Here is a 19,616-nt window from a genome sequence, read left to right as displayed (position 1 = left end):
TATTAGATTATATATTATATGCATGGAATTACATTTGTGATATCAGCTATAACACACTCACATACGCGTATTGGATTGGCCAAAAATCCGTCTTACGGAAAAACCCAAACGAACTTTTTGGCCAGCCCAATACATGTATAAATATAGTTCAGCGCTGTAGATGTCCTTATGGGTTAGAACTCATGAAATTCAGATAGGCCTTCATCTAATAGTATGTTTACTTGGCTTTATAGCAGGATACAAGTGAGACAAAGCAGATACAGTATCATGATTCATTATTCATGGGCAGACGTTCCATGCTGCCCACACACATTGCTTCTTTTGACCCCTTATCCACACAGGGAAAAGCTACCAGAGGTGAAAACCAGAGTTTGTGCAGGTCACTTTAAATTGAAGCCACAGCCTCTATTTCCCTTCTGTCTTTTATCCCATTTTAGTCATATAGGCCCAAGGTCCTAATATCAACTCACAGCTTCTCCAATCCAGGCATAGTCCTATACAGCAAGCAAGCCAGACCCAGCATTTCCCATTCATCTTGAAGCTAGTAACTTAAAGTTAGTGTCCCAAGGAAACATCGTTGTGGGAACCTAAGGTCAATCCCAGGCTGGCCTGCATCAGCCCAGGCTAGACGTTAACCCTTTACTCATGCATTTGCATGCATTTTACAAAATATATACAAATGTACTCACAATATATTTCAAAATACATGTTGTCCACATATAATAAGAGCTTATATAATGTTCTTTCCCCTATAAATTAATTGATTGGTTATTTTGTCCACTAATGTATCTCCTTTTCACCCTACAACTCTTGGGTCCAAATAAAGAATATAATGCTCACTAGTTAGCTCTTTTAGAAGTTTCTGAAACGATTGGTCCAAAGTATGGGGCATTGTTAGATGATGTGCTACTATATTAGTATGCTTATCTAGTTTACTTTTAAAATGTTTTCTATTGTTACTCATAATATCATGATAGTATATAATAGATGCATATTGTAACATTTATGTTCATATTACAATGTAATATTTATATTATTAGTAGAGTGTAATTAATAATATAAAGAGTTGCCATTGCAAGTTCACACTCTTTATTCCTGCGTACCTGTTTTAGCCCTTGATAATCTGAAGAAAAAGGCTTTACTCTTGCTTATCTGTCTCTCTGCATACACTTGAGTTGGAGCAATAATCACCAACATTGAATGATTTTATTATCATTCACTGTCATGCAGAATATTGCTGTAAACTATTTACATGGATTACTTTATTTAATCCTTACTATGACTCTATGAAGCAGGTACTATCATTGTCCTCATTCTATAAGAGAAGGCATTGGGAGTTAAAGAAAACTTGGCTAAAGTGTTAACAAAAGGGATGGAACAATTTTTTTTTTTTTTTTTTTTTTTTTGGCTGCGGGGCATGCGGGATCTTGCTTCCCAGACCAGGGATCGAACCCATGTCCCCTGCAGTGGAAGCACAGAGTCCTAACCATTGGACTGCCCAGGGTATTCCAGAACCCCAATTTAAAACCAAGCAGCGTAACTCTAGACCTCACAATGTTGAACAGCATACCACACTGCTTCCCAAGTTATTTACGGTTTTCAACCAGGGATAAAATTATAGAAGGTTATAAAATTGGGATAATAGTATCTGTATGATAGAGTTGTTGGGCAGATTAACGAAGACAATAAATGTGAAACTTCCAGACACGGTTGCATGACACATAGTAAGCCCTTAATAAAAATCACTTATAATCATTCCATGATAGTTTACTCTAATTCAGATGTTCTTTTTACTTTTCATTCCAATCATCTGATTCTGTTTTATTTGGTTATACTAGAGCTCGCAAACTACAGATCCCAAAAATGCTTACCTCACCAGTCTTCTATGTACATAAAAGAATTTCCTTGTACAATTTTCCTTAACATAAAAGAAAGTTAGAAACAAGTATAAAGGCAGAGAGTCTGGCATATAATATACAAGACACCATTATGTTTAATGAATGAGTGGGTAAGTGAAGAATACACTTCGTTACTTTCGTCGGTCAGAGTTGGGTGTGCATTTGTGTGGGTGTGTGTTTTGTATTTCAATAAAAGGCTTATTGTCTTCAAAGTATAGAATTTTGGAAAGACTGTTAATCAATGATTTATAATACATGAATTAAATCCTAATGTGTAACACATGTATGTAATCAATATCATGCTGTTAAAATACCAAATTACATAAATTTCTATAACATTTCATAACAAATAGCTTTTGAAAACAATTCTTTTGCCTTTTTTTTTTAAATCATGAGACTCTTTTACTTTGTTTTTCCCTATAGGTTTCTAGAGTATTACCTGAGAAACAAGGAGAAATTGAGGCTCACATAAAAGACCTTGGACAGCTTGAAGAGCAATTAAATCATCTGCTTCTGTGGCTGTCTCCTATTAGGAATCAGTTGGAAATTTACAACCAACCAAATCAAACAGGACCATTTGACATTAAGGTAAAGACTTTTTGCTCTAAATATTATTTTTCAAGAGTGGCAATATCACTGAAATAAATTTCTCATTTGTTATCATCATCACCATCATCGTTGTTATAATGCTAATAATAATAATTATTATTACTTGAGTAGCATTTTTTGTTTTTTCTTCTGGCATTTACTAGCAGTGATGTTTCATTAAACTCATATCACCAGAATGTCTTCATTATACTTGTTACTACGATCCATTTTCCATCCCTACTTGAATTGTACTTAATATGTTTGTAGACTCCTTATCTAAAACTGAAGTCATTTTGGACACTAAGTGCCTACAAAGTGAAGTATAGACTCCTTAGTAGACATTATAAAACCCTGTCAGACTGACTCCAGTTTACCTTGGTATCCTCTTATTCTGCCAACAATCTCCTCTTGTATTCTAGATACAACAAATTTTATAGTATCTTTATACGCATGTGGTTTCATGCCATGTCTGTGTTCTTGATCTTCTCTCTTCTTTAAATGACTTCTGTCTCATTTTTTGGCATGATGAATTTTCCTCCATCCTTTAAGACTGAATTCAATGTCATTGCTTCTTCAAAGCCTTCTTACATACCCCTAGTAGAGTGAAAAACCCTTTTAGGATTGCTTATAAACCTCTGTATCCATCTCCTATAGTCTTTGTACATTGATTGACACTTAAATTTTAGAGACCTGAGTACCTCATCCCACTGTTCTTTGAATGCAGAGGGCATCTTCTTACTTATCTCCCTGTCCCACTCATTTCTGAACACCCCCATCCCAGGGCTCAGTGTATGGTGGGTACTTGTTAGCATTTTTAAATCAATGAATAAAGATGTTAATGAGGCACCTAGAATGGTAATGAGATGCTATAGGTAAGCTTAGGGCTCCAGACAAACATGCCAGTTGGGCACCACCATCTCCTCCTCTTAGTGTCCCTGTACACTTTGATTGTTCCTATCTTTTCTCCCTTCCCAGGAGCCCATTTCAAGGATTTGTCCCAATATAATTCCCTATTTTTTTGCATCTCCTATGGGCCAACCACATTAAGTGGCCAATCACATAAACCAGTTCAATTGAAAGCACAGCCTATTAATTAATGTAATGATGGGTAACTTCAGACTAAATAAGTTAAATAATATCTTTGAGAAACGTTTTTTCTTTTAATTCATTGACCCAAATTATTCAATTTATTTGCTTTCCAGGACTATAACAACCTAATGGTTTTATCACTACCTAGTTGGTGTTTTGCTAGGAGATAAGGATAAAAGCAAGTGTGAGGATCTTTTAGAGAAGAGTTAATGAACATTTAGGAAGGATGTACTTGAGTGAGGAAAGGAAAGAGATACAGAAAGGTTTGCCACACCTAAAATGACTTATATTTGCAAAGTGCACTGCACTACTTTTTACCTTACTTCTTCTTGACATGTTTACATCTCCCATTCTGATAGCTACCCACCAGAGCTGATGATAAGTCACAAGTAGACATCATTTCACCAGTGCAAAACCCAGGCTACTCAACCAGTGGCATGGTCTTGGGTTCAGTTTGACAATTAAATTCAAGTCACAATAGGTTTTTAACCAGAACAAATTTAGTTAACTTTAAGAAAGTATACAGGACAAGTGAAAACATAGCCAGCGCAGTGATGACAGAGTGGAGGTCTTGACACCAAGGTGCAGCTTCTGATGGACCCGTCACCCTGCATTTGAGTCATGTGTGGTCACAGGGACAAGACTGGGTGAGTGCAAAGCAAATCATCATGCAGGGAAGCCATCAGTTCTGGTATCCTTTCAGTTTTTCCACCTAACTAGCACCTAGTGTCCTCAGAGGTATTTGACTAGCACCCCTTCTCCAGTGCAACTGCATCTCATCGATACTGATTTTTCATTACTCAATAAATAATCTCAACAAAGAAGGACAGTTACTTGGTCCAATGAACAATAACCTCAGCCAGATTCTCAATTATCTTGGATCGAGTATATTCTTAAATATCTCTTGATTTAGTGTGACAAGAGGAAAGGCCATAAACTCTTTATTCCCAACCAGAAATAGTTTTTTGGAACTCAGATATAAAAGCACTCAGATTTAAATACAATCTTCAGTTAGAATGTGCTTCTTCACTAAAATAACGAAAAATATATTCAATGTGAGCTTTCTCTCTACATGGAATATATTTAAGAGAAAAGATAACAAAATCCTCTGATACAAATGGATGTTGTTGACTCAACCAAAGTAACTTTAGCCCCAATGTGTGTACCCCAGAATAGTGCTCAAATATTAAAAACTTTCATTGAGCCTTTGTCCACGGCCCATATGTTCCTGCCAAATGGGTCCCTGCAGTTTAGCATGAAAGCTACTCTCAGCTGTGTTAATCACTTTCCTTTATTAAAGCTCCAAGACACCACTCTCACTGCTGTGTATAGTTTCAGGAGTCATGATATTTGCCGTCCTGCAGCTCAGTCTAAATCACTGAGGAGAGAGGCAGCTGCTTTTTCCCTGGCAGTAAAACTCCTTGGCTTCAGTCCTCTGTGCATATCCTGAGTTTTTCATCTCTGGAGTGTAGATTTCAAAAATATTCCTTTAGCCTTTTTCTTCTGCTTGTGGCTGTATCCAAGGCAAAAAAAAAAAAAACCCATAAAATCATATACATGATGACTCAAAAAATTCTTCCTATGATTGTCAGACCCCTAACTTGTAATCAGGAAATAGTGGCCTGTGTGAATAATTTACTAGCCTACCCAGTTCTTTATCCTTCTTTGTCTAGCTTCTATCTATAGTCACTGTCTAATGAATTATTTATTAAGATTGCACAGAGTTCTTCTGCTAAAAGATATGCGGTTTTAATCTGTACAGCCCTCTATAGCCTCTGCTTAGAGATTAAACTTTTTTCTCAGTTAAAGAAATATGGGAAAATGGACTTGGCTTAACTTCAAACTACTGGAAACCAAAAAGTTTGTATACAGCTTTGAGGGCATGCCCGTTTTTTCACACAGAGAGAGAAACGCCTTTAAAAAAAAATCTTAGGAATGAGTTAATGCAAAGAAAGTAGATGCACAAGCAGTCTCTGTTGCCTAAATTTAAAGAAATTGTCCTTATCTGGCCATGGTGGCCATGGCTTCCTCTGAAAAAAAGGGCCTAAGGCCTTGCCATCCAGGTGATTTGTTTTCTCTAGTCACTCTGAGCACCTGTTAGAAAAATATGTAATATCCTCTGTGAGCCTCGGTTTTGCCTGCTTGGTACTTCATGCTTATTGATGAAATGCAGCTAACTGTGTAATGAAACCCAAATAAAAAAAGCCTTTAGGGCTCTGCTCTAATACATTGTTTATTCTGGAGTGAAAATTGACTGCACATCGCTTGGTTTGTGCAATTTACTCCCGAAATATTCTTATTCAGGAAATCCTGCAAATAGCAATATTCATCTTGAAAATCACCTCACAGAACCCTTAGCAAGCTGAGAAACATGATCAATGAGATAGTGATGTAGAGGGTGAAAATTAGGCGTAATCACAGCCCTTTCCCATCAGTCAGCCCACTAGAACTAGGCATGCCTTTGAATTTTGATTTTCAAATGTACCCTCAACTTAGACACCAAATATGTTGATTTTAGATTAAAGAGATGATAATTGAATGCTAAGAACCAGGAACCAGTTAAATTTTCTATGAAGGGTCTTATGCTTTTAATCTTTAATGAATGCTTTCAGTAATGACCTGGAGGTACACTACTTACCTGACATGAAACTGCCTAACTACTGCTTTCCAAACTTTTTAAAAATTTATTTATTTATTTATTTTGGCCGTGCTATGTGGCGTGTGGGATCTTTGTTCCCTGACCAGGGATCAGACACGTGCCCCTTGTATTGGAAGTGCAGTCTTAACCACTGGACCACCAGGGAAGGCCCCCAAACCTTTAAGTTAAATATGAGGTGGGGAGGGGGCACATAATTTTATGTTGTCTGACTGACTATATTATGCTCATTGATGACAAGGAGGGTTTTTTTCCTCCCTTCAAGAATGACTTTCCACCTGTGGTCCATCAAAAAGCATGACAGTGTTGTACTGACTCTTCCTTACCATGTAAGACACTTAATTGTCTGTGATGTCAAATCCACACTGAAAAGTACCAAAGGACACAATTGTAGTGACTGAATGTTAAAGTATCTGAACACCAAAATCCTTCTCTGCATGTGTTCAGATTGCTGTGAGTGTTGTCAAGGAAAAATTGCATGGGACGACTTAATACGCAAGTAAGACTTTATTCAAGACTATTGCAATAGGGGAGAGAGATTGAACTCAACTCCATTGAAAGAAAAGGCAAGAAAGATTTTAAGCATTGGGATGAGCTAGGGGAGAAGTACTAGAGGACATTAACAGGGAGGTTGGTTCTTGTGATTAGGCCATCTGTGTTTGCTAGCTGTCGCTTATTGAAGGTAAACTACTGTCTTCCCACAGAGACTAGGAGATAGGGTACTATCCTTCTGGATGTTTACACTTCAAAAGGATGGCTCCCAGGTCCTTGAAAAGGCTATTCCTGGGTTGTAAAAGATTTACATCTCAAAAGGGCAGAGAAGGAATTTATGATAGAAAGTTTTCTAAAGTAAATGTGCTAAGAAAAGAGATATCAGTCCTATAATCAGGAGGAAACCTATCTAAATTTTAAGCTAAAGGAGAATGTTACAGCCATCTTTGTCAGTCCCTTTTTTGTTCAAGGGAAACTAGGTTTCTGATTGAACAACTTAGGAAAGTTACTCCATGTAGTTCATTTTAGGAGCTTTCTGTTGTTGAAAGAGTAGTTGAACTGACTCTGAGACTTGGGTGTAGAGGATATTTGCTGGATGGTGTGAGCAATCAGGTATTTAATGAGGGAGCTTTTTATGCAGGTAAGAAGAAGAAAGATTAATCGTTAGAGCAGACTGTAAACCAAGTTTCTGAGGCCAGAGGGTAGCCACTTAAGAAAATTCCTAGATGTTGTGCTGGAAGCATTTTTAGATAATGGAGTGAGGATGGCAGTGGCCATTTGATGGATTTCTTGGTTTGCAGCTTGAATGTTTTTGGTGATGGCACAGACATCAGAGAGGTTTTAGTAAGATTGTCCACAGTCATGGTTATTTCCTGGGGCAGAGCATGAAAGATGTGGGAGTTCTGGTGACCTTCCTGAGTAGCCCACACGCTCTTTTGAAGTATATTTCAAGTTATTCAGCTTCAGTTCTCAGGGCTTCTTTAGAGCCTGGGCGGAAAAGTTTAGCTCCAAGACAAGGTAGACTCTCAATAAGGATCTGGACAGTCAGCTTTTGGTTCTCAGTCATGCCAAGACAGGAGAGTGGGAGAAAGATTGGAAACATTAATTTGGAGAGCTGTGGCCAGATATTGAAGGAAATGAGAATAATTGAAAATCTGGTAATAACTGTAAGACAGCAGGATCCAGTCCAATTTACGGGTAGGTAACAAAATCATGTACTCTACAAAGAAAAGTAAAATAGCTCAAAGGCAATGAACAGGGCCAGAATCTGATAACCCACAAAGGTATGCTATAGTTTTCTATTGAAACATAAAAATTTTCCGTACAGTAACCTCCCATTTGATCAAAGGTACTCAAAGTAAGATTATTCTTGTTTACAAAATAAGGCTGAGCTCTTTATTTACACAGATGCAGCAGGAATAATAATTTACCACATAGGCCTTTTAAAGTTTGTTTTGCTGAAAATTTTCATAAGGAATTTCAGTTTTGACTTTTAAAGCCTCATGAGATTAAGAAGCCAAGCCAAGAACTTGAAATCACATTTTACCTGCCATGCCTATAGATTTGGGTGAATTCTTCTATTCTTGAAGTCCTTAAAATATCCTAAGTTTTCCTGGGCCTGCCAGGAAGTGACCTTCCATATTCACCCGTAAGGCTGGACATCCTGTAAGCCAGGTACTAGGCCAGTTTTCCCAAGAGGGCTTTGTAAAAGGCCTTCCATAAAATTAACTATGGTTTTCTAAAACTGTCTGGTCATATCTGATTCTATGCACACCATTCTTAAATATGACATTCCAGTCAAAGCCTTGGTTATATAATCAGTTTTCTCAATTATGTCCTGTTACATAAAGGACAGATTCTTATTGAACCTATGCAAATAAATATATTGCCATGAAAATAAGAATACTTGATAAGAGTTTGAGTTCTGGAGGGATCGAGCAGGGAGAAAAGATAAATGTTTCATTTCTCTCCACAGAAATGTAATCTACTAAATTACTATGACTTATAGATAGGATAAGTAAAAAGAAAAAGGAGTTCTTAATGTTAAGAAAACGGAATATTAAAGCATCAACCATATTCCCAAAAGAACCCTAATCAAATCATCCTTCATGAGTTCATTCAGTTCTATGTAATTGATTCTTGTTTTACCTGATCTCGGGTTAGCAGTTTCCTAAAACCCATTAGCTTCTCCACTAGAGTTCTGGAAATCCTGAGTCAGTCCAGTGGTATGGCCACAAGTTATTTAAACAAAGCTCTCAGAAGCCTGTGCCCTAGAGTCCCTGGTGTAGTCCTTTCCAAGAGTTTAGGAGATAGTCCCTTTTTCTTGACGGTAAGCATTCTGGCCTGTAACTGACAAGAAGCACTTTCAGGGAAGCCTCCGAATAAAACAACAGATATCTGTAAATGACAGAAGGCTTCACACAATCATGGTTAAAGATCTGATGAAAGTTCATTTGACAAGGAAATGTTATTTTTGTGGCACACACCATTTTAATGTAATAACTGAAGTTACTACTGATAACATTATCCTGTCATTGTCTGATATTAGGCAGAGCAGCACCAGGTTATACCATGAACAGCAAGGGCATTAACACATTTCTAGGATCTTCATATAAGTACTGTAATATTTATATTAATAACATTTGATCCATAACCTAGGGATACACTACATGCAACTCAACATATCACATAAACCTAATTATTCTTAATCTGTTTTTAGAAGGTGAGAGAACAAATCCTTTGAGATTTTCAAGGCAGCTTGAGATCAAGATTTCATTTAGGATTTGATTTGCGGAAGGCAAAATATCAAAGGTTGTCAAATATGTGAAAAGGTTTGAATACTTGGTGAAATAGGATCATGGGTCACCAAAACGATGCTTGACTACCTATTTAACCAAAGTGACAATAAAAGATTTCAGAAATAAATATAGGAGGTGATATGATTGTACAAGACTTTGGCTCCTTCAAAAGTGCGATGCCTCGATTCTCTTAAATAATCAAGGACATGATAAAATCTACACAAAGCACAAGGAATTATTCTCATAAGACAGAGAATCATTGTTGCCTAGGTGGATTGCTCAAAAGGTAAAGAGAAACCTTTTACAATCTCTTATTAGGAACAGACCAATAATACAAGAAAACTTTGTCATTTTAATAAAGAGAAGATTAAATTCAGTTTTGCATTAGTATACTGTTGATACTAAAAATCATCTTTTAAAAGCTTTAAAGATATATCCATCCAGTCATAGCCAGCTTTGACCACATAACATAAAATTCCTTTTCCACAAAGCTACAACTTTCTGTGTCTGTTCCGATTTTGTCCTACATTTCTTCTCTTTTCCCTTCTGGAACAAGCCGTCATTTTACCTTAGGACAACATTACTCCCTTCTTGCTTAACAAAAACGCATGCTACATGCCTGGCATACAATGCATACAAAGTTGTTGTTTCTAGAGATTTTATTTATGTATACTGATTAATAGCTTTTAACCATTAGTAAATTTTATTTAACAGAGAAAACCAGGAAGCAAATAAATTTGAACTGTCACATACTAGCGTTTTGTAGCAGACTAGGAAATGTTATGAAAATAAAATTAGGTTACCTGCTCAATAGGAGGGCTAAAACTTCCCACCAGTAATTGTGGGAGGAGATTTTTTAAGATTTTCTTTGGACTTAATATGTAATCTTGTGGGAGCTGTGGACTCAAATCTGGGCGAGTGACTGAAGTTATGCCAAGGGGCTACCTGGGGTGTCTCCAGAGCCAATCTGAGTGTATAAAATATCTAGTTTGTCTCTAAGTAGACTTTTCAGCTTCAGGTAGTTACTTCTGGGGTTCCTACATCCCTTGAGAGCGGCCTGTGGGGGCGGGGAGCATAAAGCTTAAGTGACTAAAAGGAGTTGGGGAGATGGAGTGGCGAGTGAAAAGCCTGACAGGGGTGGACAGAGGGATGGACAATTAAAGGGAGCTGAAGGGAAGATTGAAGGTGTTAAAAGGAGAACACAACAGTGGAGATGATGGGAAGGGAGAGGTCTTAGATGAGCCAGTTTAGGGAGATCCTAGGTTTTCCAAAGAGGCCAATTGAAAATTCCAGATTATCTTTGGTAAAATCACACCAACAAGGAGAGAAGCGGACAGCTCCATAGTAGTAGTCTTCAGAGAAGGAGAATCAGAAGACTGAGAATTTCCCCTGGAGAAGGGAGGAACCGCAGTAATGGCAACAAAGAAAGAAAACCCAAACGAGATCTCTACAGAGAAAGACTACTCTAAGTACCAAAGAACTGAAGCTCAACCGAATGAGATCTCATTGAGAATTTTCCATGGTCTAAGCCAATGGTAGCTTTCACACAAATAAGCCTGGGACTCTAACCCAGCCTCATCTTTGGAAGCACTGGATTCTGAGTTGGACTGATCAATGGATCCCCAGTCAATCAGTCAGGAGTGTGGATAGTTCACAAAATCAGCTTTTCAGAGGTTAATGTCATCTAGTTCATTGTTTGGAGTGAGATAATTCAAGTTCAGATATTTACTCCCTTAGACAGACGTATACTGGCTCATGTTAAATTGAATAATATAGCTGATTTAGTTTACTTTTATTTTTGAAGGACTAGTGTTGGGAAGGTGAGGAACAGGGAAGAGGACACTGACCTCTTAGCCTAATAATCCTCTAATCCTCTTTCTTAGGAAATAAAAAAGTTTCAGTGTTTTCTATTAGGTATGAAAATATTTCTATGGAATGTGTATTGAAAAGCAGTGGGTGAAAGCTATTTGACAAAAAGACAATATTCTCATTCACTATGCAGCTAGACAGAGGTTTTTTGAAAATTTAAAACTCCTCTGAGCTTAGGTTGGTTCTGGGCGAGAGTATAATTCTGGCTCTGATAAAATCTTGAAGATTGTTGAGGTTTGTGGGTACCATATTTGAGTGAAATTAGGCATCAACTTTTCTCTTTGAACACTGGGCAATCAGAGTTCTTCCTCTTACTTTCCACCCCCTCTACTCAACTCCAAAATCCATCGCTGAGTTGAAGTAGCATGATAATGGGGAGAGAAACAAAAGACCCAAGTTCGAATCCCAGCTCGGACCCTTATTGGCTTTATGACATTGTTTAACTCACTTACCCTCCTTAACCTGACTTTCCTGTTCACTAAAAAATGAAAAACACGAGCCAATTTCCCTGGGACACTATTGGATTAAGGTAACACTGAGGTGGGAACACATTTTCCTAAGGCAATAGAAAAAAGACAGTGAATGGGAACTCTCCTTTTGTAGCTGGAATTTTGACAAGAGCCCTTAAAAAGAAAAATCAGGCTTGCAAAATACTCCCTCTTTCAAAAGAAATCAGCAAGTTGCTACCAGAAAACCACCCCCAAAAAGACTGCAGGTAGTCATGAGAGTTTCATCATTCACCAAACGGAATTGCCTATATAAGGAGAAGAATAGAAACTTGAAAAGAGTTTCTTGAATTGAGAATTTCTGGAATGGAGAATTCAAGTAAGACTAACAATTTATTGGCCAAGAAGAAGCAGGTGTGGCTTTTACTGTTCTCTTCCTTATGGGGGAGGGGAGGAGGTCAAACCTCCCTGCCAAGGCAAGGAGGAGGGCTCCAACCAGACCTCTATTACAGTGGTATTCAGACTATTCTGCTTATAAACCTCTAAAAATAGTTTAGAAAACTGAGTATCTGCTAGAACGTTTTAAAGTTGACATCCATTTCCTCCCTTGGCATATTGTAAATATTGACACTTAAAAAGTGTTACATTACTCTTTTGAGTGGATCCAGTGGAATCCGAATACCATAGCAATATGATATCTACCATCACCCACTTAAAAAAAAAATACACAGGGTCTTCCCTGGTGGTGCAGTGGTTGAGAGTCCGCCTGCCGATGCAGGGGACACGGGTTCGTGCCCCAGTCCGGGAAGATCCCACATGCCGCGGAGCGGCTGGGCCCGTGAGCCATGGCCGCTGAGCCTGCGCGTCCAGAGCCTGTGCGCCGCAACGGGAGAGGCCACAACAGTGAGAGGCCCGCGTACCGCCAAAAAAAATAAATAAATAAAAATACACAAAACAAGGTCATCATTAATAATTAGAAGTTTCCTATCAGTCCTCGTTCTTCTTTAAATCATATTTCCAGTCCACTTCCCCAAAGAGTTGTATCCTAATGTAATACATATTTATGCTATGAAGTCTTTGATTAACCATTCTGTCATACTTCTATATGACAAATACACCCATGTGGTTTTAAATTCAATTTTTAAAACAATATTCTGTGACTACAAGGTTCTCGGTATTTTTAAAAATCCTTTAGATTGAGTTATAGCTACAATCATTAATAATAAAAGTATTAATTTTAGTAGTAATAACTAGTAATAACCAAATAACTAGTAATAACCAATAACTAGTAATAACCAAATTGCCTAAATATATGTAACTTTTGATAAATAATTATTAAACATACCCAGTAGATTTTTGGAAATTAATCTATGAGATGGCTGAGTAAGTGTATGATGGTACCTTGATTAAAGGAGGATTTCAGTCATTAATATTTTGAATTCTATTTCGATTTGGCGTAAATGTGTCTTAGGTAAAATACACTATTGAGATACATCAGTTTGTAAAGTTGGAGGACGATCATTAACTAAAAAGTAGGACTGATAATTGGAATGATGTATGTACTACAAGAACAAACCCAGACAAATCCCTTGTAGAAGCTGAGAATCTGGAAACTGCTTCCACGAACACCATCTATGCTCATATATCCCTAGGAAAGTCTTTGTATCCCTCCAGGGGCACACCCCAGTTTGAAGTTTGCCACTGTAGGAGAGGTTGACATTCTGTGAGAAGGGGAGAAGGGCAACATAGACCCTGGCTGGACACTTGTTAAACTGTCAAAACACCACCAAGTTTATCTTTTTTTTTTCTTCCACCAAGTTTATCTTACTCACAGTCCATGGCCTTCTATAACTTCATCTACATTGTGAAAACAAATTTCTCAACTAGATTGAATCCTAAGACAGAGCCCTTTATCCCATCAGTAGAAACCTCCCTCTATTTTGTCATCAATTCAACCGTCAATTTCCTTTGGCAGTTTTTCAGTTTGTTACCAAACTCTAATTGCTTTATTCCGTACCCAGTTCATATTGCCCCATTTCGTCCGAAAATGGTCATTTGGAGATTTTATCAAATATATTGCTGAAATGCACATGAACTTCATTTTCCTGTATCCCTGATCAGCCTCTCTAAGGAAAGAAGAACATGAGACTAAGCTAATGAAATTTTCATTCAGCTAACTAACCATTTATTGATTAACTACAGTATCCTCCTATGCTAAGGTGGCCCTCATTCTCAATTTGCTTAGAGATGAGTTGGTATATAAATATACCTCAGTGTACTAAATGCAATCAATGCAGAAGCATTTACAATGCAGTGTGGTGAGTACACTTATAGGATGTTGTGATAGCCCAGAAGAATGATACCTAACCCAGTGGGGGTATTATTTAGAGCACAGCTATGAAGTGTGGTTCCCTAGACCAGCAGCAGCATCACCTAGAAGCTTATTAGAAATGTAAATCCTTGGGCCTCTCCATACACCTCTTGAATCAAAATAAATGTGAGTGAAGATCAAGAAACTGTTTTAACAAGCCCTCCAAAAGATGCTTACACTTGCTAAAGTTTGGGAAGCTCTGGTCCCAAGACAGGCTCCTGGAGGATGTAATGTCTGAACTGGATCTTTAAAAGATGAGTAGGAATTGATAAAGTGAAATGTGTGTGAGGGAAAGGAAAAGGGTTCCGGAGAGAAGAGGCAATAAGAACCAAGATATGAAGTGATTAATGGCATGAAGTATGGGAAGAAAAATAAATACAACGATGTTGTAAGCCCAGTTTGGGTGAGGCTTGTATGCCACTGAGGAGCTTAGACATTATCTTCGAGAGATGTGGGAGCTATTCAAGAGAGGTGCCTGGCAAACTCTCAAATCTGAGGAGTGTCAGACCAAAAAAGGAAGAGCAGTCAGGAGATGATTGAGGTAGTTGAGGAGCAACATGGTCCTGGATGAGGACTTTGGTGGTAGGAATGAAGAGGAGGAGATAATTTAAAGAACTGTATTTCAAATTATTGCTGGTGACCCATTGCTAAGTCATGAAATCAACGTAATAAATAAGTAGTGTGTGGCACAATAGAATATATCACGTCGTCGTATTGTATTTATTACATGTGGTATGGGTAAGTATTTTGTAAAGCTGTTATTTTTGTTTACATATTTCATTTTTGTTTCTAATTTTGAGAGAATCTGCATGGTCCTTTTATACAAAATGACTTAGTACTCTGTCAGTAAGTTCATACTGGGTTATTATTATAAGGTTGAAAATGAATTCATCCTTCAAGACAAACTTTAAAAGAGCAAATCATTTTCTTTATTGAAAAAATAATACTTTCTTGTGGTACAAAATTCAAATCCTCCCTTGAATCTCCATCTTTCATCCACTCAGTTTCTCTCCCCATAGGTGCCAAGGTTATCAGTTTCTTCAATAGCACTCCAAGGATAGGACATGAGTGTGTGTTTGTGTATATATTCTTTCCTTCTCCTGTCTTCTTTAAAAAAGAAAGACACACGCACAAAGAAAACCAAACAATTGGTAGGATACTATAAACACTGTTTCTGAATAGTGTTTTTTTCCCCACTTAATGTTATATACTGACACTTATTTTCCATATTAGCACTTTAAGAATGTTCTCATTTTTGCAGTTGAATACTATTGTATTCTAAGGATGTACCACAACTCATTTGACCAACGTTCCAATTAATGAACATTTAGTTGGTTTTCAAGTTTTGCTCCTGCAACAATATGACGGTGTATAACTTTATGCTCATGTCATCTCTCACATTGCTAGTATCCCCACAGGTTAAGTTCCTAGCAGTAAAATGACTAGGTCAAAATGGCATTTGTTATTTTAGTAAATATGGCCAAATTGCTCTTCATAGAGCACTCCCATCAGTAATATGAAGTTTTTTCCCGGACACCTTTGCCAACTCATTGTCATCAACCTTTTTGATCTTTGCTAAGCAAGAAAAAATGACATCTCATTGTCATTTTAATTTGCATTCTTTTGAGTGAGGCTGAACTTTTTTCAGAATCACAAAATGTTTCAGTCATTTGTAATTTCCTTTTCTGTGCACTGTTCGTTACATTCATTTCCAATTTTTTCCCCTATAGGTTATTGGTCTTTTTCTTATTAATACAAATACAGTTTACAACTTGTAGTTTAAAAAAAATGTTTTTTTAACAAGGATTTTAATGAATTTTCCTTATGACAAATAGATTCTAGTCTGGAGGTTATAACCTGAAAGTATTAAAACAAACCTTTGAATTGCATAGGAATGGGTCTTTGCCCTTTTTGGCAAACAGTCCTGTACAGAATCTCAATGTGATGACAAATTATAGAGTAAGTACGGATTTAATTTTCTCAAAAAATTTGGAACCGCTGTGTAAATATTTGCCTTCTCTGTGTATCAGTCTAGCTATACGTAATGGCTATGACAGGGTTTGTCTTTTTAAAGCACTTGTGTCAACTGGCTCCCATTCTTTCAAAATATTTCATTAACTGAAGAAGGCTTGTAGGTTGTTCCTGCATTGCATTTTCTAACCAAATCTTAAATAACTAGTTAGAAGCTTAAAATTTTATTCCCACACCTTATTTTTCCTTTAGAAAATAAAAACTGCACTTTTCCAGTCTTCCAGACCACCCATCGTGGTTTGCTGTTTGACTTGCCGGTCTCATTAGTGTCCTGACATGTAATTTATCTAGATCAAGAGAGTCAATTCTGAGCAGCTGGGGACTTTCTAATCTCTTTACCCATCTTGGGCACCAGTTCCCTCTCATAGCTGTTTGTCTTATTCTTTGCAGTCAGAATATCATCCCTCTTTACATACAGAAACAAACCCAATAGGAATTAAAGGGTTCCCAGTTCTATTTTCCATTCACTAATATTATACCATCTTCTCCAAAAGCAGACCTATCCTTTCCTTGATCATTCTATTGGTCAAATATACCTTTAAAAGCCATTTAGTCACCCTCAACCATTTTTATACTTTGTTAAAATCATGCTTTTATTGCACTACAGTTTTAATTTTTTACTTACCAGTCTTCCATTCTCCGTTAAGAGCAAGTTTACATAATGATACATTAGAGTAGGTTATGTGAGAACATTTGAAACAGTGTTAGCATTAGTTTTTTAATTTCCCTCAAAAGAAAGCTCTGCCCTGCACACGGATACCATCCCTTTCTCAGTATGTGTGAAGGAGAAATATGGGACCACTTCTAACAGTTTTCAAACAACTTCTGTTTAAGTGAATGAATGAACCACCTGGTTTACCAACTATATTGCCCAAGGGATGGGTTTGATTGGCAGACAGAATGCAGGGTGGAAACAATGGATGTTAAATGAGGAAGGTTTTGAACTTGCAACTTACCACCTTTGGTGGCAGTGAGTGTTTGTAGAAAATAACAGGCTGGATTTTCAGATACTTTCAGAAATGCTGTGCACTTGCCTTTTGCAGTACTCAAAAAGTACCATTTTTCTGATCATGGCTTAAAAAAAAATACAACCGCCTTTCTTGCTTCTCTGTCTCAAAAAAGCTATATCGGACTTCCCTGGTGGCACAATGGTTAAGAATCCACCTGCCAATGCAGGGGACACGGATTCGAGCCCTGGTCCGGGAAGATCCCACATGCCACGGAGCAACTAAGCCCGTGCGCCACAACTATTGAGCCTACGCTCTAGAGCCCACGAGCCACAACTACCGAGCACGTGTGCTGCAACTACAGAAGCCCACGTGCCTAGAGCCCGTGTTCTGCAACAAGAGAAGCCACCGCAATGAGAAGCCCACGCACTGCAACGAAGAGTAGCCCCCGCTCACCGCCACTAGAGAAAGCCCACGCGCAGCAACGAAGACCCAATGCGGCCAAAATTAAACAAATATTTTTTTAAAAAAGCTATATCCATGAAGCTGTTTATTCATAAAGCTGTATCACTGAAAGATAAATGTTATATCCATAAGTATAGAAATGAATTAAAATTCTAGGCTTAACACTTACCCATTCCCAATTCTAGTATACATCATGTAGAGCCATGCTTCTCAAACTCTAATGTAGGCGGAATAACCTGAGAATCTTTGTCAGATGCAGTTCCTTGGTGATACTGATGCCACTGGTCTGGGAACTACACTTTGAGAAACATCGTGATGGATTCTTAAGTAGGCAAATAGTCATAAATATAATAAACATGCAGGAGGAGACGTATAGATATGTCTTGGGGGTCAGATACTGACTCACACAGATGCAACGTCTTTATTTATTCCTCACTGACCTGCATAAGCTTCCCGCACGTTGGGTAGTGAGGAAAAAGGATCTCACTCTGAAACAAATTTACCAGTCTCTTTATATGTGTTGGTATTACTTGGGTAACTCGCCAGTCTTTCAGATTCCTTTAACCTTCTGCTCCTAAGATGGCATGTGGATCGGCAGGTGAGAGAAAATTACATGGCATACATGACCTACAGGCCTCAGTGCCGGTCTCTGTACTCTCCTTGACCCTCTGGTCTCTGTTCCAGTGCCCCTTGTGTGCCTGGTGAGTGTGTCTACCCTACTGACTTCATGGCTGGGAACTTGTATTTTCATCAGGAAATGCCATGCTCTGCTTATTTGACTCTATTGGTTGCTAAAGGAATCCTTAAATCTGTGAGTTACCACAGAAGAATACTTAAAATTCTAAATACGTAATTATGATACCTCTAGAAGCAAGTATGACTATCGTTATGGGTAAGGATGACTGCCAAGAAGTTACAGCCACGTAAGGCCACTCATTATACTTTTCTGAGGGGGGAGGGTGTGGACTTGGTGTTTACAGATAGAATATTGTATCAGGTGCTGTGGGGGAAGACAAAAGCGAGAGAAGCTATGGCCATAATCTTTGTGAGTTTATTTTAAAAGGGGAGGAAAAAGACAAATGCACAGAAAAATCGTTTAACACTAACGAGAACACTTTAAGAAATACTTATTTTAAGTAAAGCTGTTTTACTGTTCATTTGCCATCTCATAAACTTATACCAATTTAAACTTCCACTCATATTTAAGAGTTTAAAAAACTACTGAAATGACTGATGGACATTAATTTAAAGATAAATACCTCTAATGAAATTCTATAGCATTCTAAAAATAGTGCTCTAAGGAATGCCATGGCAATATTTCCTCTTGAATATACAGTTCTGTATCCTGAGATTTCACTTATTATATTAATTTCTGTGCCATTGAGAATAGGTGTAAATTATAAATCTAATTAACAAATACAATTCTAGGTTGTCTATTAAAAGTACTCCTTTCATCTAAGAGACAAAATTAGCTGATGTTACTACATTCTGTAGTCAGTTATACATGACTTAGCAATTACCTTCGTATTCCAAATACTTCCAAATTACCACCTATCTTCAGTTCTCCTTTTCATGTATTTCTCTCATTCTTCCTGGCTATCCTTCAGAAAGTAGCATTAGTATAACCAGGTGTATTCATTTACGTGTTGGAAAAGAAGTATGTGTATATATTATGTATGGAGTTACACATCTTATGGAGGATACCAAATACTTCAGTATATATCTGATATACATATTTTGAAAAAGAAACACCTTAGTTGTAAATTAACTACTTAAATTATCACCCAGTGTAAATGCATTTAATTTGCTCTGTAATTTCAAAACAGTATATATTAGAAACTGGGAGTTTGCATGCCCAATACTTCTGATGCCACAGCTTCCAATTTCTGAATACTTCATTGCCTCCTCTGGAAATAATGAATATTTAGCAGTTACTCGTCATAAGAAGGCACAATGTGTATAGTTA

At 37.5% G+C, this 19,616-nt stretch overlaps 1 protein-coding gene across 1 annotated transcript in view; it reads left to right on the top strand.

Annotated features, from left to right (window-relative positions):
* Positions 1-19,616, top strand: part of DMD (dystrophin) — a 2,099,690-nt gene that overhangs the window by 1,339,535 nt on the left and 740,539 nt on the right. The window contains exon 48 of the mRNA XM_032618871.1: positions 2,322-2,486. Within this exon, the coding sequence (XP_032474762.1) occupies positions 2,322-2,486 (165 nt within the window). The remainder of the gene's footprint in view (positions 1-2,321; positions 2,487-19,616) is intronic.

This window comes from Phocoena sinus, chromosome X, assembly GCF_008692025.1.
Source record: "Phocoena sinus isolate mPhoSin1 chromosome X, mPhoSin1.pri, whole genome shotgun sequence".
NCBI lineage: Eukaryota > Metazoa > Chordata > Mammalia > Artiodactyla > Phocoenidae > Phocoena > Phocoena sinus.
Note: the sequence above shows the minus strand (reverse complement) of the source record. Positions and strands in the feature narration are given on the sequence as shown.